This window comes from Osmerus mordax, chromosome 13 (assembly GCF_038355195.1).
Source record: "Osmerus mordax isolate fOsmMor3 chromosome 13, fOsmMor3.pri, whole genome shotgun sequence".
Taxonomy (NCBI): domain Eukaryota; kingdom Metazoa; phylum Chordata; class Actinopteri; order Osmeriformes; family Osmeridae; genus Osmerus; species Osmerus mordax.
Window position 1 is genome coordinate 12,720,534 of NC_090062.1, and position 23,678 is coordinate 12,744,211.

The 23,678-nt window shown below is 47.3% G+C and overlaps 2 protein-coding genes across 6 annotated transcripts in view; both read right to left on the reverse strand.

Moving 5' to 3' along the window:
* The window catches only part of chd9 (chromodomain helicase DNA binding protein 9), a 52,392-nt gene extending 35,702 nt beyond the window's left edge, over positions 1 to 16,690 (reverse strand). For 2 of the 4 annotated variants that reach the window (XM_067249533.1, XM_067249532.1), the window contains exons 1-2: positions 16,600 to 16,690; positions 11,965 to 13,631 (exon numbers count right to left, since the gene is read on the reverse strand). In XM_067249533.1, coding sequence (XP_067105634.1) covers positions 11,965 to 13,512 — 1,548 coding nt within the window. In that variant the 5' untranslated portion in view covers positions 13,513 to 13,631; positions 16,600 to 16,690. Of the gene's footprint in view, positions 1 to 8,684; positions 8,723 to 11,964; positions 13,632 to 16,599 lie in introns of those variants that run through there. The other 2 variants (XM_067249535.1, XM_067249536.1) reach the window with 2 other exon arrangements.
* A 1,524-nt stretch (positions 16,691 to 18,214) lies between these two features.
* Positions 18,215 to 23,644, reverse strand: aktip (akt interacting protein). 2 transcript variants are annotated; one of them, XM_067249601.1, is made up of 10 exons: positions 23,474 to 23,644; positions 22,609 to 22,736; positions 20,866 to 21,074; positions 20,706 to 20,770; positions 20,484 to 20,584; positions 20,074 to 20,162; positions 19,111 to 19,209; positions 18,902 to 19,009; positions 18,674 to 18,734; positions 18,215 to 18,470 (listed from the first exon to the last, which is right to left on the reverse strand). In XM_067249601.1, the coding sequence occupies exons 2-10, from the start codon at positions 22,654 to 22,656 to the stop codon at positions 18,363 to 18,365; spliced, it is 888 nt and encodes a 295-aa protein (XP_067105702.1). In that variant the 5' UTR covers positions 22,657 to 22,736; positions 23,474 to 23,644; the 3' UTR covers positions 18,215 to 18,362. The 2 variants fall into 2 exon arrangements, with proteins under 2 accessions (XP_067105702.1, XP_067105703.1); XM_067249602.1 differs by having other exon boundaries at positions 22,609 to 22,733; positions 23,474 to 23,607.
* Between the last annotated feature and the right edge of the window lie 34 nt (positions 23,645 to 23,678).

Consider the following 23,678-nt stretch of genomic DNA (forward strand, 5'->3'; position numbering starts at 1 on the left):
AATGAAAGCACAAAGCAGCAAAATGCATCAGCATGAATATTAGAGATGTCGTTAAAATCCGGACGCGTTTTTCTCTCGCTCTCTCTCTCGCTCTCTCACTCACTCACTCAGTCTCTCTCTTTGGCTCTTTGTAAGGAAGTAGGCCAGCAGATGGTGCTAGCAGTTATTACATTAACTTTCACAACTTAACCCCAAAAGTACTGCATTTCCATACAAGCAAAGACAATTACATTGCATATGTTGCCATATCCAAGCTAAAAATGTGGCCGGCACATAGACAGAGTATATTATAACCATCCATATGAAAAAATAAACAAATGAGCCCTTAGATGGAATTCACGATAAAAAAATGAAGCAAACAGGAAACATGTGATCCAACATCGTGTGGCCAAAATTCCCAAGCACTGTCCCCAATCGACAACGCCCCCCCTTCACGGCTGTGTGGCGAGCTCGAGTCTCCGGCAGAGCGGTGGAAAATGAAAGCACAAAGCAGCAAAATGCATCAGCATGAATATTAGAGATGTCGTTAAAATCCGGACGCGTTTTTCTCTCGCTCTCTCTCTCGCTCTCTCACTCACTCACTCAGTCTCTCTCTTTGGCTCTTTGTAAGGAAGTAGGCCAGCAGATGGTGCTAGCAGTTATTACATTAACTTTCACAACTTAACCCCAAAAGTACTGCATTTCCATACAAGCAAAGACAATTACATTGCATATGTTGCCATATCCAAGCTAAAAATGTGGCCGGCACATAGACAGAGTATATTATAACCATCCATATGAAAAAATAAACAAATGAGCCCTTAGATGGAATTCACGATAAAAAAATGAAGCAAACAGGAAACATGTGATCCAACATCGTGTGGCCAAAATTCCCAAGCACTGTCCCCAATCGACAACGCCCCCCCTTCACGCATGCACACACACACACACACACACAGAGACAGGATGGAGCTGGCCCTGAGAAGTAGCATCACAGAAGTGTGTTCAGACACACTCTGGCGAGCAGCAGTGAGAGTGGGAGGGAGGCAGACTGTCCACCCAGCCGTGCTTCCTGCTGGTGGCTCACGCGAGACCAGGCGGGACTGGCTGAGATATCCCTTCCTCCTAGCGACCGAGGACGGGAGGAAGGAGAGGCCCACAGCCTACCAGGGGGGCTCCTAAACGTGACGCAGGGGGCCATGTGCACCAGCTGGCACATGGTACCAGTGCGCTGGCACACGGGCAGAGTAAGGTCGGCCTGGCCTGGAGCCTAGCACAGGGCACAGTAAGGTCGGCCTGGGCCGCCTGCCTCACATACGCATGCAAACACACACGCACCACAATCCTCGCTGAACCCATTTAGAACACACAAAACACACATACACTCCTCACCGCACAGACAGGCATGGCCTCTGACGCAAAAAAAAAAGAAAAACAGCACAGCTTGTAGGAAACAGAAGGGCAATTTCAACCCAACTCGCTTTACAACCCAAGAGCAGCCCACAGTCTTCTCTGGTTTCCAGAGACAACCATGTAGAATCTACAGCCTTCAGCTAGCTGCCTGCTAAGGAGGACAAGGGTCAAGATGAAGCTTCTAGTTTTAACATAAAGCTTTAGGACATCAAGTAACTAACCAAGGGCGCACACTGTCTGGCAGAAGGGCAAGGTTTGTCACAAACCACTGATACGATCACTAAGTGCTCGACACGCTAATGAGGGGGAGGTTGAAGCCATAGACATATGTAATTTCATAAATCACTGGATTACACAGCAACAACCAGGGCATATGCATCACTTGGTTCAAGAAGAGCAATGACATCTCAATCAATGGCAACACTGGCAACCATTAGCCTAAAATGAGGGACATTTGTTTTGATACTTTAGCAACAAACTAGATCAAATGCAAAGCCCTGCTTCTGCTATGTAGGACAATTCTACAAACACCCCCATCTGCAACTTTCAGACTATTTTTTCAACAGCTGACAGACTAGGCCTTGGAGTTTGGACTGTGTGTGTGTGTGTGTTTAGGGGAGGGGAGGAGAAGGGGGAGTGGGTGGGGGTGGAGGGGGTTGAGAGAAAGCAAGGGCAGGGAACTAAACAAGCCAGCATGCACCGGGTGGCTCCCTGTAGTATGAACACGACACACACCAGGAGGACACACGCTAATACAGCGGGCCTCACACAGCTCCTTACGCCAAGCACGATGTGCTACGATGCCAGCACCGGCGTCGCAAAAAAAAATGCTTATCGTTGCGAGGAATCATCCAATCACAGCGATCGTCAGTTCCATCGAGACGTTTTAGGAGGCTGGATGAACAAATACTAGTGCTGCCAAACGATTAAAATATTTAATCACGATTAATCGCATTAATGTCATAGTTAACTCGCGATTAATCGCAAATAATCACATTTTTATCTATTCTAAATGTCCCTTGATTTCTTTTTGTAATTTTTTCTCATTTTAATGCTCTTCTCAACATGGAACAGTGGATCGGATTGCTTAGTCTTAGTGCAAATGTTTTTTTATTGAAATAAACATTGCAATCGCCTGGCTTTGATGAGGGGGCGGAGAATTCGCATCAGCTGTGTGCTTGGCCATCAAGTGGTATTTCAGACTGGACGTGCTGCGATGATGGCTCAGTTCACAACGACAAAACACACAGATCACTTCGGTATTGTCAAAGGAACCATTTGGCAACTTTTTAAAAGTAAACTTTCCATTCAGAATCTTATTGGCATCCATTTCGGCGTCTCGCGCTCGCCATCCACTCAAAACGTAACGTTAGCCCAGTACTCTTTAGCCGGCTCGCAAGCCCAAACAAGTATGTGCGGCGTGCCTGTTGTTTTGTTTCCGGTCTAGCTAGATCCGGTGTGATGTTGTAGTTTTTGTAACGTCGTAGTCGTTGCAACAGCCTGTGAAAAAAACTACAAAGTTTGCTAGGCCAAAAAGAACGTTAATCTTGCGATAAAAAAAAAATAACGCTGTTAAAATGGGTTTGCGTTAACGCCGGTAATAACACGTTTAACTGACAGCACTAACAAATACCGAAACTAGGACAGCGCGACCTGGCCGTGACGGGCCACGATGCGACCGGCATCCTTTCATCCTTTCAAAACGGGCCCTAGCCTCTCCATAATGGGACACAGCCCATTCAGTGAGAGAAAGAGAGTGAGACAGAGCCAGACAAGAGGGACAGGTACAGAGAGGAGCTTCAATCCCACCCACATAGAACCACACACAGAAAGGCTCTTTAGATGCGTGTGGCTCTCGCACGATATTGTTCCCGTGGTTAGGAGGTGTGTGTGTGTGCGTGAAAGCCAGCGAGACAACAGGGGGACAGTCAGCGCACGCACACACACGCTCCAGTGGTCACATGGCCCGGCGAGCTGTGACTCCTTGGCAACCCAACAGTTAAAATGCAAATTGGGCCGAGCAGATCTGTGCGAGGGGGAGTGGTCTCCCCCGCTAGGGGGGGGGGGGGGGGGGGGGAGCGAACAAGCGAGCAAATGCGTGAGTGAGAAGGAGAGCGCTTGAGCGAGAATGAAAGAGAGGGAGAATGAACGAGAGGCAGAGGCACACAGAGACCGAGGCACAGGTGGCAGTCTCCGAGTTCTCCATTATGACCTCATCACATCACTGTATTAGTGTGCCACTCTCATATCTGCCACCGCGAGTCTGAGAGACTCGCCACTAACGCACCATTAGGGCGATGTAGAGCACACAGGCAGACACCACACCGCCAGCTGCCCAGCTGGAGGGTGCTTTTTAAAAGCGCTGGTTCGTCAAGGTCCGTAGCCAACTAGCATCTTGCTCCAGCATCCGCCATTCCAGCTTTTCGGTTTGAAGCACGAGTCAGAGAGCGAGGATGTGGACACGGTGTACCTTGTGAGCAAACAGAGCCAGCGAGCAACGCTAGACAAAAAAAAAAACTACAAAGCAGGAAGGGGTCCAGTCGTATTCTCAAACAGCAGCGCCCTCACACACGTGGGGTCCTTCTCTTCTCGGGCAGTTCAGATGTGGCGTAGGTCTAACCCGGTTCACACCTTCTTCCTTAATTATTTTGGAAAGCGTGCCGCTTCCAAGAATGGTGCGATGCGGCCCTGTGTGCGAAAACAGTGTAGCGCTCACCCTCCCAACCATAACCAGAGCCCAAACCTATGGCCTGGATAATGGAATATAGATTATGCTGTCAAGCCGGGGGGAAAAAAGATTAGGCCCTGCTAATTAGGCCCCCGGCAGTAAGGGTGGAGGGGGGTGGGTGGGGTGTGGGGGAGACTGATAAATGAAAGGGGACATGATGCACAGCAATGCTTCCTGAACCCATTAAAAAGAGCATCAGGCAGTAATGATGCTTCAGAGGAGGGGGAGGGGTGTATCCAGACGTGTGACTCGCTGCTACTACGCTGCCCACCAGCCCCGCTCTGACCCGGCGGAAGACGGAGGACAGGTCTAGCCAGCATGTCTCATTGTAGGCTGGGCCGTGGCACTCGGAGGTGAGCTAGGGGGAGGGCTGACGGAGATGACATACAGGTTCTGGGGGAGGTTCCGGGCTGCATCGCTAAACAAAGGAAAAGAGCGAACTCTGACAAGATGTTGTCACGTGCTTCTGACAACCACAATGGGACGGACGGACGGACGGACGGGCCGTGTTTACCACTGCACACGTACACAGGAGGGTGCTAGCACTGCATGTGCGTGTGTGCGCGCATCTCTGTCTAGAGATATTTATAGTAATCAGCTAGAAAGCTCTCTGGCCCGGGCCAGGGCACACAGCTTGGCATGTTAATTCCTCTCCGATGCAACCATTAGCATTTTGGAGCTAGAAGGATAGCTGTGGCTGCTACAGTAAATGTGTCTTCACTGCAGGGGGCCCCAACACACCTCAAAATATCTTTCCTGTGACGCATGTTTAATAACGGCTCGCCATTAGTCATTCTGCTAATTAACTCCATTTAATGAAGAGAAGCATCGCGGGCCATTCCATTTCAGCGGGGGCAGAGAAGGGTTATGGTTATGACCGAGGGGGAAAGGAGGGTGCTTTGCATCTGGTCACGTCAGAGAACCCATTGGACAGCAGGGTGGTGGCGGAGAGGGAAGAGGTCAATCTGTGGTCATTGGAGATGATTTTCAGTCATTAGGTTTAAAGAGATTCAGCCGCGCTATGCAAAAAAACACCAGGAGGTCAGAGGGCAAATAAACAGGAGGCTGGTACGTAAATGAGAAACCCTGAGTAACGCTCTGTGGCCTAATGTGCAAGGCCACGCTCTGTGCTGCCTGTGAGCGCATGCCGCTGTGGGCCGTGTGGTCTAAAGTAGCAGGTCTGGCTAGCTAAGGATACTCATTATCCCATTAGGCACTGCAGTATATAGGCCTGGCCTAGCTTCAGAGGTTAGCCTACTAAGGAATGTCGTCCTTAGCAGGGTATAGGCCTGGCTTTGTGTCAATCTGAATCAATGGCCAATGAGCAAAGGGGAGGTGGGTCCAACCGTACCCTTCCTTTGGGCCATCCCATTTTAAGACGGCGTCCAGAGAAAGGGCAGTCACTCAAGTAGATTTAAGAGAGCATTTCAAGAGCTTGCCAAGGCAGCAGGGTGTGTGGGAGAGTGTGTGTGTGTGTGTAAGAGAGACAGAAGAGGGGAGCCCATCCATCCAGGAGGACTCCTCCTCCACAGTCACAGGCTGACTAAGAGTGGAGCACACAGCCACATCATTGCTCAGCCAGACCGACAGGTTCATTTGAGTCTGGCTTCCAGCGGTGGGCCTCTCTCGTGTTATGACAGATTGTGCTGAAACAGGGACAGAGATAGCATGTCACAACCGAGACAAGGCAGTGTTGTCAAGCCGAACTGCTGCACAGAGGATGAACTGTACGGGTACGCACATGGATGACGCCATTTTCTACGTGCACAGTCAGACCCTGGGTGGGGGTTTCCTGTGGGGCTGCAGCGTAAGCCACCGGGGAGGGGGGGGGGGGGGGGGGGGGAAGCGGCAGGGGGCTTTCTGCCAGACCTTTACAGCTCCTTCATTATTGAAGCATTGCAAAAAAAGAGAGCATGCACAGACACAGACCCACCCCACACAGGGGTGTGAGAGAGAAAGAGAAGGAAAGAGAAAAGCAACAATGAGAGAAAGTGCAGAGCACGCTGGATAGCCGGGGGGGGCGGGGGGCGTTGAAGTCAGGCTTTTTTCTGCTCTAATTTCCACTTCCTCCAGAACAGGAGACAGGTGCCTGTGAGAAGGCTATGGGGGGCTGAGCCACTACACACACAAAAACAAACAGTAGGCATGCTCATTGTACAAGGAGCAGGAAGGGAGGCTGAGGACAGTCAGAAATTGGCCTCCATCACTACTACTTAGCCTGGCTCACCAGACAACGTGACACACACACACGGAGCTGTGCTACATAGTGGGGAAGAGACCTTTGTGTGTGTAGACACATCTTGGTTAGAGACTGTGCGTGCATTTGATAGCTTAAAATTGATTTGACAATCGATTTACAACATCCCACACTGACGATGGATGGACGGAATGTTGGAACATAAATTATATCGTGACGGCACACCGGCAAACGATTAGTGACAAGTAACAAGAGTTACTGTGGTTCTACTTGCATGGTAGATCATGGTCCATTCTATTTGAGGACCCTGAGAACATCTAGGGAGTCTTCCCATACTATGAAGTCTGGACAACTTTGAGTCAGGTGTCGAGGTCAAACCCCCAAAAAATAAAAAACACATGCCATCCCATAACTCTCGTTCGCCAACCGTTGTTGTATGCAGTCAGACAGTAGCTGGCCTGCTTGGGTGACGGCTGTGTCACGCCGGCTGTGTCACGGCTCAGCGGCACAGCCACGTAGGCAGCTCCGAGACAGGATCTGTGGGAGCGTTGGGAGCCGTGGTGGGTGGTGACAGGGAAATGACAGGGTCACAAGAGGACGCCCACGTCCAGCAGTGCCGCGGAGAGACCTGCACAGGAATGTGAACACGCGCTCGTCCCAGGAACAAGAGGCGGCCGTCTGTTTCCCTCAGCGCCAGGCGAGCACGGGCTGACGGGAGACAATAGCTCGATAAAAATAAAAAAACAACGCATGTGAATGCGTTTCCGTTTAGCAGGCGACATTCTCGTCACGCACGATGAGAAGCTGTGTGTTGAAGGAGGAAGACGGGAATGTTTGGAGCGACCATGTTTGCATGGGCCAGTGCTATTTGTGATAGTGCAAATGGCAACAAGACAACACACGATTAGGAATTTGTTCAAATAATTAGGCTACACTGAGGCTAGGCATGGGCAATGTGACGGACTTATATATATATATATATATATATATATATATATATATTATTAAAATAATTATAACAATTCATAACAAATCATAATTAGGCCTATGTCATAATAATGTAATGCTTGGCGGTGAGTGTTTGCTTGCTGGGAGTGGGAGCACAAGAACATTGTTGCAGAAATTAGGAAGCCAATATTCATTCTCCTGATTGGTTGTCACAATAATTTGCATAAAACTTTGATGTCTCTCCGCTCTCCATCTTTAACCCCCACCACCCCCACCTTTCCTCCACTGGCTATGCCAGGGAGCAAGTCACCTCAGGCTACACGATGACAGCATGAAAGACACATGCAGTCTCTCATAGAAGAGACAGTCTGTCAAGGTGATGGTGAAATAAAGTAAGTATTGCGTGAGATATCCCTGGTCATTATAACCCGCAACAAGCTGTTACAATCTTCTAATACCGAGCAGTGTACAGTAATTTCAACCATCAGCTGACTGAATTAGGAAATCATTTCTGGGAAAGCAATTAGCATGTTTCCTTCTGTATTGCAAGTCATCTAAGATGTTAAAACATTAACTTCAGTTGATTTGCTGGAAGATCATTTCACAGTGATGGTAACTGTGGTATAACAGGTACTGCAAAGTTTCCAAATGAACTTTATTCCTGATTTATTTATTGGTTTGTCCTTTTTTTTCACAGAATTTGAATATTGTGAAATGAAGTTTATCTTCGTAAACAAACTCTCCACAAACTCTCGCCTGACTGGCTGCCATGGAAACCAGCAAAGTTGGTAATTCTCCCCAACTACTACCGAATTACCTGAGAAACCTGTTTCCTCGGCCACATAGTGACTTACACAAATCAGTAACTCACCCGATCGCCTAACTGCCATTTTACGGACAAAGCAAACACTGAACACTAACCAACAAATTTGAGCACAATAACCGCTGTATCAACTATAAACAAATGAAGCAAGCACAATGTCATTTTTTTTTTCTCCTCCTCTTTTACATCCCAGGATTATTCTGAGCAGGCACGGAACCTCTCATTGACAGCCCTGTATTAAATATTCCCTCCCACTCCAGTCACTCCATTGTCCCCAGAGACCCGATCTTCAGCTGGCCAGTGGCTGAGTTTGCTCTTGTCTGCGAGAGGTTAACTTGACAGGGGCTCACGGAGGTCACCCGAGTCACCAACGTAAAGCCTCGCATTCCAGTCACACAAAACCCTGCGTTGACCGCTCGACAGGCCTGCGGACACACGCTCCCAGAGGCACCCCCCCCCCCCCCCCCACCAACCTTCGGCCCAAGAAGTCACAGCAACTTAATCCCTTGTGAACGGACGAGACAAAGACAGAGCGAAGGAGAAAGATAGAGAAGGGGGAAAAAGCAGAACAAAAAAATAATGCTTTTTGTTCAGACCTACTGTGCAGTTTGGGCTGGAAGGGTTCCCACATGCTCCTCACAGTCTAAATCCAAGTACAACTCACCCCTCCCTCTCTTACAACCACCCCCCTCCTTTCTGCAGCCCTCCCCTTCCGCCAGTAACCAAGACTGCTTGCTTTAAAAAGCTTCCTCTTCACCTCTGACCCGCGCTGTCCCCGCCCCCTTCTGGCAAGCCTCCAACACTGACAGGCAGATGAGGCCGGATACAGGCTGGGAGCACACGAGAGAGCGAGAGAGGAGGGAGGGAGGGAGGGGGAGAGGGTGTATGTGTGTGAGTGTGAGAGACAGCCTATCATCTTGCGGCCACACAGAGGGCAGGTTTCCCAGCGGTGGGGAGGGGGGGCCCTCCCCCACAGCAGAGTGACATGGTGTCAGGTTTCAGGGCTGGCTGCGGCACGGCCTGGCTGAGAGTTATATAAACCTCGCTGGGGAAGGTCAGGAAGCAACAAAGACAGCGATTCAGTGGGGGCCCCCAGACACCCCGGGCTTCACAAACACGCACCCCTCGGCCCACGCCCCACCAGCGGAGCGGTGGAGAGGGAAGGGGAGGAGAGGATGGGGGAGTACGAGACTAAACCAGCAGTACAGGCAGGAGGCACCTGCAGTACAGCACATCAGCTTATTCAGCCATCAGCGTCTGGGCTCCGGCTGCATCACATGATCACGTGTTCCTCCAATCCTGGTGCGAGTCTAGACAGTCTGTGGCAGCACATGGTGTTAGGAGCCCATTATATTATGATGGCTCTTTCGTATTAATTATTGTAGTTTATAGTAGGCCTGGTCAAAAAGACTGCTCCTCATGCAAAGTGTTTGTCGACCAAAAGGCCCACTATTTCAAATTCATCTTGGAAATGGGTTCAAAGTAGGCTGGGCATCATATATAATTCACATTTATTTAAAATGCTAATTATTTGGTGGGAAGTGAAATTATTTTAACGAAGCAGTGTTTTCAGTTATGCTGTCCCCAAGTGTTAAGAATCGCTTGGCTTCACAATTCTGAACAAAGCGTCTCTGTTGAAAGAAGTCAGCCTGTCTGCAAGTGTGAGCAGTAGCAGCCCGTGTCACAGCAAAGCACTGTGGGACACGGCTTGGACAGGAAGGGCCATCTCTAATTCTCCACAACACAAATCGCTCGCTCCATCTTTGCGACAGTGTGCAAGGAGTAAGAACAACATTGTAATATATGACATGATTGGTAGAAAAAGGCATTTCAATACAGGATAGGCCTCTTTGAAATGGAGATTTCAGTAAGAGATTTCAGTGAGTATGACTGAAAAGATAAATGGGTATGTGAAACTGTGGAACTAAACTTTGCTGTAAGCACCTTGCAACGCTGTAGGTCTACCACAAATTGCGATCTTCTTGTCCCTGGATATGAGGACCACAGCAAAACAATATTGATCGTGAGGCTTTGAGAATCGGCTCGAGTCTGGCAATCCACCCATCGTTAACAGTCGGAAGTCCTAATTAGCCCCATGCACTGCAGGAGAGTGTGAGTGGGCAGTGTCCAATGATGTGGCCCTGTCTGCTCAGCAAGCACACTAGCTGTCAGCTCTTCACACACCAGTGCACATGAATAGCGAGGTCTGCCCATAAGCATCAACACAAGGCAGGATGTTGACACAGACAAGGGGTGGGGTGGGGGGTGGGGGGGCGTTTGTTCGACCGTTCGTGTTCAGCGTTCCTCCGTTTCAATTACAAACATCTGGGGATAGGCAAGTGGGATCCTTCCGATCGCATCATTCTGTAGTGGGTGTGGCTTGGCAAATAAATAAAAGCGACAACAACCCAAAAAACCTACACGGTGGTGTGCTGTAGAGACAGGATGTTCCAGCCTGTGTGTCATTAGAGCACAACACTGAGCAGGTAGGGGGTACTCAATACTGATCTCGGTGGGCCTTGTTAGTTGTTGCTAGCAGTGTGCGTGCGTGTGCGTGTGTGTGTGTGTTGACCAGTACAGAGTCTCCTGTGTGAGCAGTGGGCCCTGGAGCAGGAAGACTGACAGGCTGGATGGTGGTCAAGGCTTCTGAGGCTCTGGTCTACGTCACTGGGGGGCCAGGGAGGTCTGCAGATGCTGCTACGCTACTGGTCAGCTCAGCTCCTCCAACCGCCTCCAGCCTGTCAGATCCAGCTAATGCACTCGCTCTCCAGTCCTTCCTTCCTCCCTATCTCTCTCTCTCTCTTCCCCCCCCTCTCTCTCTCTCTCTCTCTCCCCCTCTATCCTTCCACTCTCCCTTTCACTGACGCGTACTCACACGCACGCACGCACACAAATCTGCGATAGCAACCACAACAGCAGCAACCACCCCCACTCTCCAGCCATGCAGTGCGCAAGTGCCTCTAGGCTGGCCTGACCCACATCTTGATATAGCCCTAAGTATGCTTACAGTAAGTCCTGGAGACACTGCTGCCACTCTTAATCAGGCCCTACCTGCTGTCTGAGCACTGGGAGGCTAGGCTGGATGGATCATTAGCATTTACAGGAGGCTCCCCCCCCCACCCCACACACACACACACACACACACACACACACACACACCTCCCCCCCCCCCCACCCCACCCCCACACTCCTGTCTACTCTCCACCTCTGAATACTGGTTTCCAACAGACCTGCTTGTGCTCTTTCAGGGCTGGTTAAACATTACATGGGTGGCTGGTGTCTGCCAGACGATATGCAGGACAGCATGTCAAAGCTCTCAAGCTCGCTCTCCTCTCTCCCACTCCAAGTCTGCCAAAGGCTTGCTGCCCTGGGCTATACAGTACAGAAAACACTAATTTCTCTTAATCTGCCGAATGCATTTCAACTGCTAATTCCATTTCAGATGCTAATTCCTCTTTCCTATGCAAATGTTGATTTGAAAAGGGAGTCAAATGGAATTGAAATTGAAATGGTAGGGGACAAAACAAAGGAGGTAGGAAGATTATAATTTGAATCAGATTTAGGAAAGCTTTTAGTTCTATGCCATTCCAATATACGTTTGATTTGATCCTAATGAACAAGACTAACATGTAGCATAGTTAAATACAAAGATTAAGTATGAATACTATATATTCTAATCTTAAATACTGCTAGCAGAATGAAATGATTTCATCCTTCCTATGTTGGAATGTGTTGACATCTCTCTGCCAGGGTGACAGACCTGAAGAGGAACTCTTCAACAACTAAATTATCCTGACTTGCGCCCCAGTTCACTTGTGGGAGGCCAGAATAATTTCATAGTACATCTCATTCAAATGTGTGCTGTGATTGGCTTACCTGCTCTTCTTCATAGAGGTCCATAGCTGGGGAGTTCCTGTCCTCCATGTCTCCCCCCCTGCCCGGGCTCCCGTTGGTCCAGGAGCAGTTGGAGCCATCCTGCTGGCTGAGGGCCGCTTCCAGCTGGGGCAGAAGCTCGTCAGCCAGCAGATCAGGGGCCTCCAGGCCCTCAAAGCCCCCTCCTCGGGCCTCCACGGGAAGAAGGTTGTCCTCCAAGGACTGATAGCCATTACTGGTGGTAGCTGGAGCCCCAGCGGAGCCACAGCTCTGGGCCTGCTCCAGGGGCAGCTGGCTGGCTACGCTGGGGTAGCAGCTCATAGCTTGCCCGAACATCTCAGAGGAGTCATAGTTTCCATGGGTCTGTCTGGTGCAGCGCATGCCCCGGAAGGGACACTCTTCAGCCTGGTTGACCTGGGAGACCTGAGGCTGGCCCATACCGGGAGCTGTGGAAAACTCACACCCAGCAGCGGAGAGCTCAGGCACTGAGGAAGGGTGAGGGGCTGTGGTGGCAGTGGTCATGGACACCGGGGCTGAAGACAAGGTCTGGCTCAGGTTGGGCATGTTGGCTTGTCCTGGGAAAGAGGAGTACTGAGACGAAGGGTAGGCAGTGGCTGAGCTGACGGAGCAGGAGGGCAGGGTGTGACCCATGGAAGAGGACTGCATGGAGAAGGACAGGCTGGCGTCCTCCTGTCCTGACCCAGGGAAGGCCTGAGCCCCCTGGGCCATTTGATATCCACCCTGCTGCTGTAGAGGAGCCCCGGCCAGAGAGGCATTGGGGGTTTCCACATAGGATTTGGGCAAAGATCCAGTGTTAGTCACAGGCCTGGGGTGGAAATGAGCTCCCCCAATAGTTAACTGGTTGTGGTGAACTGACTGCTGGCTTTGGGTGAGGCTTCCCTGGTGAAAGGGGAAGTTGTGGTGTTGTTGTAGAGAATGCTGCTGGTGCTGGCTTAAGAGTTGTGGATGCCGTTGTTGCATTTGTTGGTGATGTGGCGGTGGTACTTGTTGACATGGGTGGTGTTGCTGTGTCTGTCTTAGGTGATGTTGCTGGTTTTGCAGTTGCTGCTGCTGTTGATGATGATGATGATGCAATTGTTGCTGTTGTTGTTGCTGGGCATGTGAGTGGTAAAGATTCCCATTCTGGTCCTGGTTGCCCCACATGGGGCTGCTGTTGGAGAACAGCCCATTGGACTGGGGAGCTTGGCTCATGGGGGCACTATGGTATTGGGTATGTTGTTGGGCTATCATGCCACCACCTCCGACTGTGCCCTCTGATCCAGGAAAAGGCATTGCCATAGGGTTCTGTGCCTTAATAGCAGTATAGTGAGCTATCTGCTGCCCATAGGGCATGGCCTGCGGGCTGGCTGTGGAAGGGGTTGGTGGGAGCATACCGGGGTGCTTTCCGGGGACCAGAGTCTCCACCTGCAGGGGTTCGAAGCCAGCGCTGAGGTTCAGCTCATCCACCAACGAGGGTCCTGGGGGGAAGCCCTCCTCAGCCAACCCCTCTAGCCCTCCCACAAACAGGCTGGGGTCATCAAAGAAGTCCATGATGGGATCTGTCGTGGAACACGTGCCTGTCTCCCCTGCTTCAGACTGCTGCTTGGTCCTAGCTAGTGCTGAGGAGCGACACAGGCTGCTGAGCTACAGGTAGTCCATCACACAGGGTCCTGTTTTGGGGAGGAAAGGGGAACTTTCAATTAGATTTGAGAAGAGTCAAAACACTGAGCTGATTCATAGTTAAGGATATTTCTGGGTCATTAATTCAAATCTAGTTTCTTTTTTGTGCTCACGTGTATATACAGTTCAGGATCTTTATTTCTTTAGTATTGTAAAAAGGTACCGATGGATGACTGTGCAATTGATAACCCCAACCTACAACAAACCAATGTCTAGAAGCACCAGAGCCTTCCAGAAAAGCCTGGTAATGGCCAGTTAGGTCAGTCTGAAATGGGATAATTGGCACCATCAATTATTTCTGGCAGCAGGTAGCTCGTCTACATGTGTGGTGGTGAAGTAGCAGCTGAACAAAGCCAACTGCCAGCCACCAGCCAGGTGCCTCCTCCCTCTGTTGGAGCCCACTGATCCTCCCAGCCGTGTGAAGCTGCCTGCTCTTGCATCCTGTGTGGGAGGTGCAGACAGCTGATGCCATCTTAACAGGCACCGAGCCAGGCAGCCTTAAACCACAAACCAGTAGATGACAGAACACCCCGGTCAGTCACGACATGCTGAGCGCTGCTGACTCACTACAAACACGCGCACACACACACACTCGACATATCAGTGACGAAACCTCATGCTACAGGTGGCCTAGCCTGGGGAACCAGACGAATCTGTGAGCTCATGCTTTATGCTCTGGCAGATCTGGACACCCTCCCATTCTAACAGATTTTCCTCCAGCAAGGAAAGTGCTGGGCCAATCACAACCGTATATCTGATATGGGGCGGGTTTAATACAATAACTGTACATAGAAGCGACTCGAGGCATTTTTGTAAACAACCAACATGCTGTTTTGTTTCTCTGATTGGTTGTATCTATCCAATTACGTCCACAGGCATTTTGTCTGCGCCTGACGATAACGCCCAGACTGAGATGACATTTGCGAAATGGTCAGGCGATACGGTACAGGTTATCAGCACTGTACACAGTGCTGATACACAGCTAAGAATAATTGCTGGTTTGTCATATTTTGTATTCTGTGACTAGAGAGGGTGCACAAGGTTGTCCCCATTTGACTTGGTGACCTCAAGTTAAGAGTGCAAGAACATTTCTAAAAGGAGGATGAGGCTCTGACATGTGGGTATAAGTGCCCATTTCTTTGCTATTTTGCTTATTCCTAGTTCTGCTATTGGGTGATTATTGCAGCCAGGAGTATCTCTTGTGACTCTGACCTAACCTCTTGCTGAACAAAAGCTGAGAGATAAGTGGTTTTTGGCACAGTAACACATGCATGTTCCACAGTTTTGCCTTGGACCATTGAGTTGAATGGCAACGCCAAATGAAAACAAACTCCCTAGTTTACAGAATGATACAGCCATTATGTCCCTTATAATGTCCCTCAAACTTTAGCCCACCTCATCATGGATTGGGATGAAAGCTATGATTATGACTAGTGCAAAACACACCACAATGTACTTAACCATGAATATGGATATTTTCAGACATTTTTTTAAATAACCGAAATAATTCAGACTATAGCAAATCAGGCTACTCCAGGAAAACGTACAGTTTAGAGTACATGCAACAGGTCCCATCCTAACTCGTGCATTAGCCTAGTCTCTGTGGTTTCCTGCTTACCCAAGCGAGATTCTTTGTTTATCATGAGCTAAGACTTTGCACGGCCACAAATGGATCTCTACCCTTGCTTTTGCAACACCACAGTATGTACACAAATATAAAAGGCGTTGTCCAGATGATTGATCTATTACCCATGAACAAAAATCAGAGATAAGACCAATCGTAACGGGACAGACACACAAATTAAACACACAATTTATAAAAACCAACTAGCATCACAGGCTAACTTTTTAACTTTAGTTCAGCTGTCCTGATCTCAATGCATTAATGATAAAGTAGATGCATCCTTGAGGAGTGATAATAATTTTGCATACAAATTGCTATATCCACGCGCTACTTTCTTGCTTGCAAATTGACGCTGACGAACTAGATTAAATTGCGTTTCGATCAATAACAAAACAATTAAGTGAAACTAAACGGGTGAAACATGCTGATAGAATTGTGTACATTACTTTTCCATGTATCAAGAGTAACTAACTGGGACGTTGGACAAGTTAAGTCTTCTGAGTTCAGCAGCATCCTCACTAGCGTGTATCTTGTCCTGGTCATCTCGTTGCAATGTGCGGCCTTGCTACTCCTCCTGACCTCCGAAGGCGATAATCCAGCGCCACTGGTGTTACCCAAGCAAGTCGTTTTAAGAGGTGGCAAGATGAAGACGAAACGGTCAACCTTAACTTTGTCCGTCTTGAAACTGGCAAAAACTTGGAAACGATTTTTTACTAGATTGTTCCGCTGAAGACAAGAATCGCACACGTGTTCCCACATCACTACTTTCCAAGCCCCTTGAATGGTGTCGTGACGCCTTGGTTGAATATGGAGGGCAGAGGTGGATGTGCTTGGGTAGCCATTGACGAGAAATTAACCATCAAAAAAGACACTGTCTATTGACGAAGTTTCGTTTTATCGACGTGTCACGTAATCAAATTGAATGGCACAATAAGCGTTAAGAAAAGATATCGATGCTTGCCACGCTCACACAGCAACATCTGAACAGCATGTCGCTGTCAATTCGCGACCACCACAACGACAAAGCGAAGCCCTTGTACTTATTAAAATAATTTCAACTTTATTAAACCTCAACGTGAAAGATACATTAAGTGCATACATTAAAAAAGGTACACACCCAACCAAGCCATGTGTTTTAGTGTTCTTTCGAATAACAGCGCTTAGCTTGTAGCCTACTTGCCTGAGTCCGACTGGGAATCCCACACAGCCACAGTAGTGACCAGCTGGGCTGCCAGACCGAGCGTCAGTGTCTCTATATCCATAAAATGACAGCTAGGCTGACTCCTCGGAAGCAAAATGTTGAATTAGTTGTTTAAAGAATGATAAGTACTTACCATATTAGACCAATATGTAATGACTGAAAAGTTTAGATAATAAAGAGAGATTTATATCGGCGAAGTTGTATGTAGTTGCACCGCTGCTGGCGACCACAGCGGCTCTACCGATGCTGACGTGACGACGATAAGACTCAATTTGCATATCAGTTACTTGCTTTCTGATTGGACAGCTGAGAATTTGCCCAAGTTTCATTGTCTCGAGCCAATTTCCGAGCCGGTTCCTTACAAATAAAATGTATTTTACTGATATTTTCTCAAAGCATTACACTTGAAACATTTACGTCTATAGATAGCAAAGAACTGTAGTCTTAACGTCAGGACACACAAGATGGCTGCGCAAGGGCTAAAGCCAATCCGCGGAGGTTTTACTTCTATGACTGTAGTCTTTGAGTCTCAGGATACTGTGTTGACAGGAGAGGGAGATAGTGCGAGAACTGCTTTCAGCTGTCAGTATGTGGCGCTCTCTGGTGGCCTATCATCACATTCCATTCAGACTAGTATTGACGTGGAACCTTGGTCGTTTCTACGAATAACATCTGGCATAAAATACATGGAGCCATTCAAATACTTTTACGTAATTACGGAGTTGAAGTGCAGACGAAAATATTAGCTTATAATGACGCCTTACTCGTCAAATAATCGGTATGGTCCTTTTTATGGTAGGCTACACATTCATGAATCTAGTTTACAACAGACATTTGGCACATTATGAAGTAAATAACAGTGTAAAGCTCAAATATGTCAACCAAAACTTCCATTGTTAACATGAAGCACACGAAAGGCCTTAATATGCATAAATCTGTTTATTCGTCTTCAGAGAGAAAAGCCTTCAAACACGCATTGCAAATACAGCACTGCCGTTTAGAAACTGATGACGACTTTGTTCGATTTTAGGGGGTTGAAATAAGTAGGCCTACACATGTTCAAAAGTCTACAGGGCAGCATGTGAAGTAGAAAAAACACCTATAAGTTTACTGAATTCACAGCGTATAGAGCCGACAAGTTTCAGCAAGAAAGTTATTCCTTTTGAGGTCAGCAATTTCCACAGCATCCATTATTTACAGATCACACCAATAAACTAATTAAGGGTAGGCTTATGATATTCAAAATTAATTAAAATGAGTAAAGTACAAGAGCTTAATTAAATTAAAACCTTAAATTCCTGCTCTGCATCACATATATATATTATGAACTATTTAAGACAAGAGTTTACACAGTAAATAGAAAAATTTAGATAACCAAATAAGTAAAAACATAAAAATTGAGTCTAATTAAATTTGACAACACGTAAATGTGGTCAAACAAGAAATTATAACTTTTGCACCCAACCTCTGGACTCCAAAAACATTCCAATGTCCCATTAATAACCAGTCCTAACATACATTACAGCCCAACTCTCATCAATGCAGATTCTTATTCTCTGGCTCTTATTCAACCATCATTGAAAGGGTATCATAACCAACCCCAATGTATGTGCGAGGATCTAAAGAAATCAAAAAGCTCTTTGATTGCATTGCAGCCTATAGTGTTACTAGACATCCAGTTGTCGTAGTTGCTTTACATTTACAGATACTCTTTAGTTCTGAAGCCATCGGAGCAGATGCCTACAATGCTTTTAAAGCTGAGCAAGTGTTGAGTTAAAAATGGAGTCCATCCAACTGGTTCAGAGAGCCAATTAGCATGATCAGCTGAGGTGCATTATGTGGCATGGTATTCTGCTCTGCGCCTCCCTCTAGTGGCTCTTTGGCAGGACTGCATGCTCAGCTTAGGGGAGGGTTGTCATCTTTGCTGAAGGGCTGTGTGGTTCCTGGCTTCACCCAGGACAGTCCTGACACCTGCAGGCCCTTGTGGTGATCTTCAGGCCGTCTCTAGGGCAACAAAGACACATTACACACTGGCTGGCACCATGGAAACAGCTCACAAATCCAAACCAATCAAAACCTGGCTGGCTCAAGCCAACCCTTCTGGGAGCCAGAAGGGAAACTGACACCTAGTCTAGGAAGGAGTCCCACAGGTCCAGGTCTAAAAGGTGTTGAAGCTTTTACTTGCCGCGCCTGTTTTGTATGCTCACTTTGTGTGTGAACATTCGTTCCTTTGCGTCGTCATGGACAGCTGGGTTCCATGGTGAGAAGCTGGGAAAACAACACAACAAAACCAAACAGACCATCACACCAACACTTTTTTTTTTTTTTTTTACCATTTTACAAGTTTCTTATTGTGATCACACATGTTTACAGGGTTATGCATTTGCAGCGCTCTGTGGCCAGTGTGATGTAAGGCACGGGGAACATTCAACAACCTTATTGCATACGGATCGTCAATCTTCGGCTGGTCGAAGAGGTGACTGTTGCATAGTTTCACACTGTCTACCACCTTGCTTTTGAACAGCTGCACATCTTTGTCATACCTAAGAAAACATTCAAGAGTGTTAATAAACAACCAGAGTTCAGCGCCTGGGCACAAAGGGGGTGCTATGGTAGGGTAAAGTATGAACAGCCAGGGACTCACAGCACAGCAGCCTCTGGGTTAAGTGGCTCCAGGGTGCTGATCTTGTAGAATACTGTGCGTGCGTACATCAGGACTTGCCAGATGTGGTTGTGATTGCGTCTACAGGAAGACAGACAGATATAAAATTCAAAGAAAAAAACGATTTTTGATAAGGAAAAACAACAACTTTGAAATACAAATAGATGATCCCTTCAAAACAACAGCAATGTAGAGCAGAACTACCGTCCCATGTGTGCTACAGCATTTGGTGAGAAACTGCAGGTATTTCCATGTGCAAAGTTGATGTGGGCCAGAGGCCCTCTAGCTCCTCAGGAGCGTCCAGGGGCCGTGTCCAGCTGAGCAAACAGGCCAGGAGCACGGCAGGGCAAAGTGGGAGCCACAGTAAACACTGGGCCTTTGTGAGATACACATGACGGTCATAACTCATGACTCATACAGCCACACCTCAGGGAAAGACACTGTACGACTCACTTCTCTCTGTATGTTTGCTTGCGCTTCAGTACAGGGTCAATGTGATGCTGTGTTAAGATGCGTTCAGAGCAGACATTTCTCATGTACAGCGTATAACAAACTGCACAATGACACCTTGCCACATTGCAATTTGCACTACTTGTATCTTTTGTACTATTTGTATTTTTATATTGTAAATGATGGCTACTTTATATTTTATATACATTTTGTTTTTTTATTATAAAACCCCTTAGTATTAGTTAGATTTTGAACCTTTAGTATAGTATTTAAGTTTTAAGATTCCTACATGTTTAATGTATGCACCTTCCTGCCAAAGTAAATTCCTTGTCTGTGCAAACTTTCATGGCGATTAAAACACTTTCTGATTCTGATGAGCTATGCATTGGCTATGTGCTGGGATGGAGGAAACATCTTCACTGATGGAAAATCTCTCAATTGCCTTTATTCACAACACATTCCAACTGTCAAATTTAGAAACCATATGGGCCTGACCTCCACTTGTTGAAGGCTCTGCTGACGTCGAGCTCTCCTGACACTGGGTCCACTAGGGGGTGGAACACTGGGATGTCGAAGACAACTCTCTGAAATACAGAAATAAGTCGTCATCATTATAAACATACAGAGGTTCTCTGACAACAATAACTCCATGGTCCGGTTTCCCCCTCAATGCATGACCTCTTTCAAAAACCGACAACAAAATAAAGACCAAGTGTATTTAGTGTTAACAATGTTTATCTAATTACGTATTCATTTAGCTGATTTTATATTTTTATTTCAAAGCGATGTCCAGATGGAGATTTGGACCTGCAGCCTTCTGCTCTGCAGTCAATCGTTCCTAGCACTGAGCTGACACCTTCAGCTCCATTTATAAACATACTGTAACTGAGTAAAAGCATACTCACAGGACACTCCCCGTCAGGGTAGTTGTCTGGGATGTACACAGTGAATTTGAAGACACCGTCCTGGTACAAGCCATGTCTGATGAATATGACCCCAAACCACACTGGAGATAAGGAGGAGGGGAACAATGAATCTGAATGCTTTCCTTTTATTCTTCCATTCCTATGGGACACAAGCCATTTTCCGTCTCATTTATAAGCCTACATAGGAGAGGAGGTTCTTACTCAGTGCTGATTTGTAGGATGGCTGTACATAGATTCCTGGGAGTTTCTGCTTGATCACTAGCGTGCTGCAAACCACAGACAAACACATGGGCAAAGTCACATTGATGGTGGAAAATGTGGGTCATGCACCCGTTATGATTGGGGGGGGGGCTGTACTTACAACTCTGCCAGCAGCGAGTACTCCAGGTAGAAGGGGCCGTAGGAGGCATGTGTGCCGTTGGCTGCCTGGACTGAGGCGGCAGGCGAGGCTGGCTTGGTGATGGGGACCGCGTTCTTCGGGATGGAGGGCAGCTGCTTCTTTCCAAAGGGCGGCCGGGCGGGGCTGGCTCTCTGCTCGCCCTGACCACTCTGCTCCTCGCTATCAGATCTCTGAACAGTCACACACAGAGCAACAGGCAAGTCTGTTATTTGGCGTCAGCCGGTCCTACACAAACCTGAAACATTGCTGATTTTGCAAAGGGGGGGGGGGGGAGAGAGAGAAGGAACAATTCAACTATTACATCCGAGCTGGTAGCTGCAAATGCCTTAGAACCTCATTGGAAAACCAGGTAGGCTATGCAAAACTAAGCCTAGTCATGCTCAACCCCTGATCCACGTTCACGATATCCTTGCTACAAGACACCATTAGTCAGACAGCAGAAACTGTCCGAGTCAACGACCATATGCTGCACCTTCTCAGGTTCCAGTGACCGTCTGGGATCTCTTTCCTCCCTTCACAGACGTTGGATCATGCCTGGGACAGCCAGCACTTTAAAATACACTTCACATCCTATTCGCCGGCCCCTGCAAAGCAGCATGGGATGCTTCACAGCAGAATAGAAGCCAGGAATGCATCACAGGACTACTAAGCATGTCCCCATATGACTAATGCAACTACGGCAGGAATGCAAGACCTTAAAGCAAAACATGTACCACTATGCTTTGCAGTTACTGGCTACAATGAGCATACAGTAGCTCTTCGTAGAGAACTGGGCAGGGAGTACTCACACCCATACTCACACCCATGCTAATTGCAGAGCCGTTGCACCGCTTAAAACATTTGTGACACACCTTTTGAGTAGTGGAAAATACCAGGAATGTGGTTACAGCCATATCGGCAGGTAGTACCTGCCTTACTCGCATGGAATAAGCAATCCTCATAACCTTAACAGGCCTAATAATTGACAGGTCATTTAAGTACAAGGTTAGCCAGTCAGCTCCTATTTATTTAACGTTCTGTATCGAGAGAGGTCAGACATTTCAGTTCTGTTAACAGGTAGGCTTTGTCAGTTAGATGAAGAATAGCAGTGATTAGTTATAGTAAACACAGCACAGACCGATACTCAACCAGTTTCCAAATCCACTGACAGGTCTGATTAAAATTTCCCTGAGCCGGTAAGACCTGAATAATTCCCACAACTTTGTTCACTAAAGCAAGGGCTTTTCTTTAACCACAGCTAAACTATGCAAATCATCCAATCTATTGGGATCTAGCACGCATGGTTGCCAACAGGTCCATAGCTGGTGGCCGTTCCAGATAGGAACATACCACAAGCTCCTTCTACACCAGTTCTGCATGTGATCATCTCAGTCACATGTCTGACTCCCCCCTGTGATTTCCTCAACTTAGTCGTATACTTAACCATAACTCTCATCAGGATGACTATAAAGACTAGTCGTCACTGGCTATGAATGGTTGAAAAGGCCCAAAGAGACCATGAAATCACACCACCCCCTTAAATGTTAGGCTAGACATCAGTACAACAATTCCAGTCCTAAAAGATTCCTAGGAAACTTAAGATAGATAATAGGTTTAAAACAGCCATACACTTCATCAATCCACACTGAGGTTTTGTAACTCATTCCAAACAAGCAGTGAAAATGGGTTGTAACAAAGCCTCTCATGGCACAGGTGTCATTTTACCTTACGACCGGGATTGGTAGACATGCTCCAAAATGGATTTAGGTTCATTACTCATCAAAGTCCAAATTGGTGTCCGTCTATGTCGGGCCCACGACAAGTGTTGCCTCTGCCATCCGTTGGCGTTTCTGCTGGTTAGATTTGGAGAACAAATGGTTGGAAAAGTTAAACACACACACACACAATGAGCAACCTGAGGCTGACTGACAGCAGGCTGTTAACTAGTCAGTCACAGTACACCATAATAATCATTAGTTTGGAAAGGTTTGCAACTAGGGCTCCCAAGTCTCTGATCGCCGTGAGATGCATTTTAACCATTTCACACGCTCTCACGCCAAACTTATGATAAAACTTGAGCCCTGTTGGCAACCTTGAAACTAGTAATGGCCATGGTATAGAATTTCTCTGCCAGATAATCGTAGACTACCTCAGCTAGTAGCATTGCAAAAGCACAAAACAAATCAGACATAACGTGGAATTTAAAATTAAATTGACTCTTGCCATCTTAGGCACAGACAAAGTATACTGCCATGCAAATAGTCCGCAAGCTTCAAGGTAACATAAGCTAGCTAGCCTAGCTGACTAGCAAAACAACATTGACATTAGCTAGCACCACCAGTCTGTTGTGTTGACGACTGCAGTTAGCGCAAGTTAGCTATCAAGCTATATACACTAGCTAGCTTAGGTAGCTTGACGTTAGTAGCTCACCGACGTTAGTATAGCTTTGTACCTAGGACAAAAGTTAACGTAACACCCTGCCTGACAACTAAAACATTGCTAATAGAAAAAGACAGCTGTCGTGTGGCAAAACAGTGCATTCCTAGCAAGCTAAATTATGCTAACGTTAGCTAGCTGGCTGTAAACTTACCTTCTTTGACAGCGCAGCGGCCAGGAAATTAAATCAGGTCTTATTTTTTTGATGAGCTGTTAAGACTAGATGTCTGCAGCCCAAATTGATAATAAATGATTAATCACTTAGGTATAGACACTGTCAGAAACAACATATATGGTTACAGGGACACCGACATTCTTTGAATATCCGTCAGCTGTTTAGATAGAATCTACCGAAGATT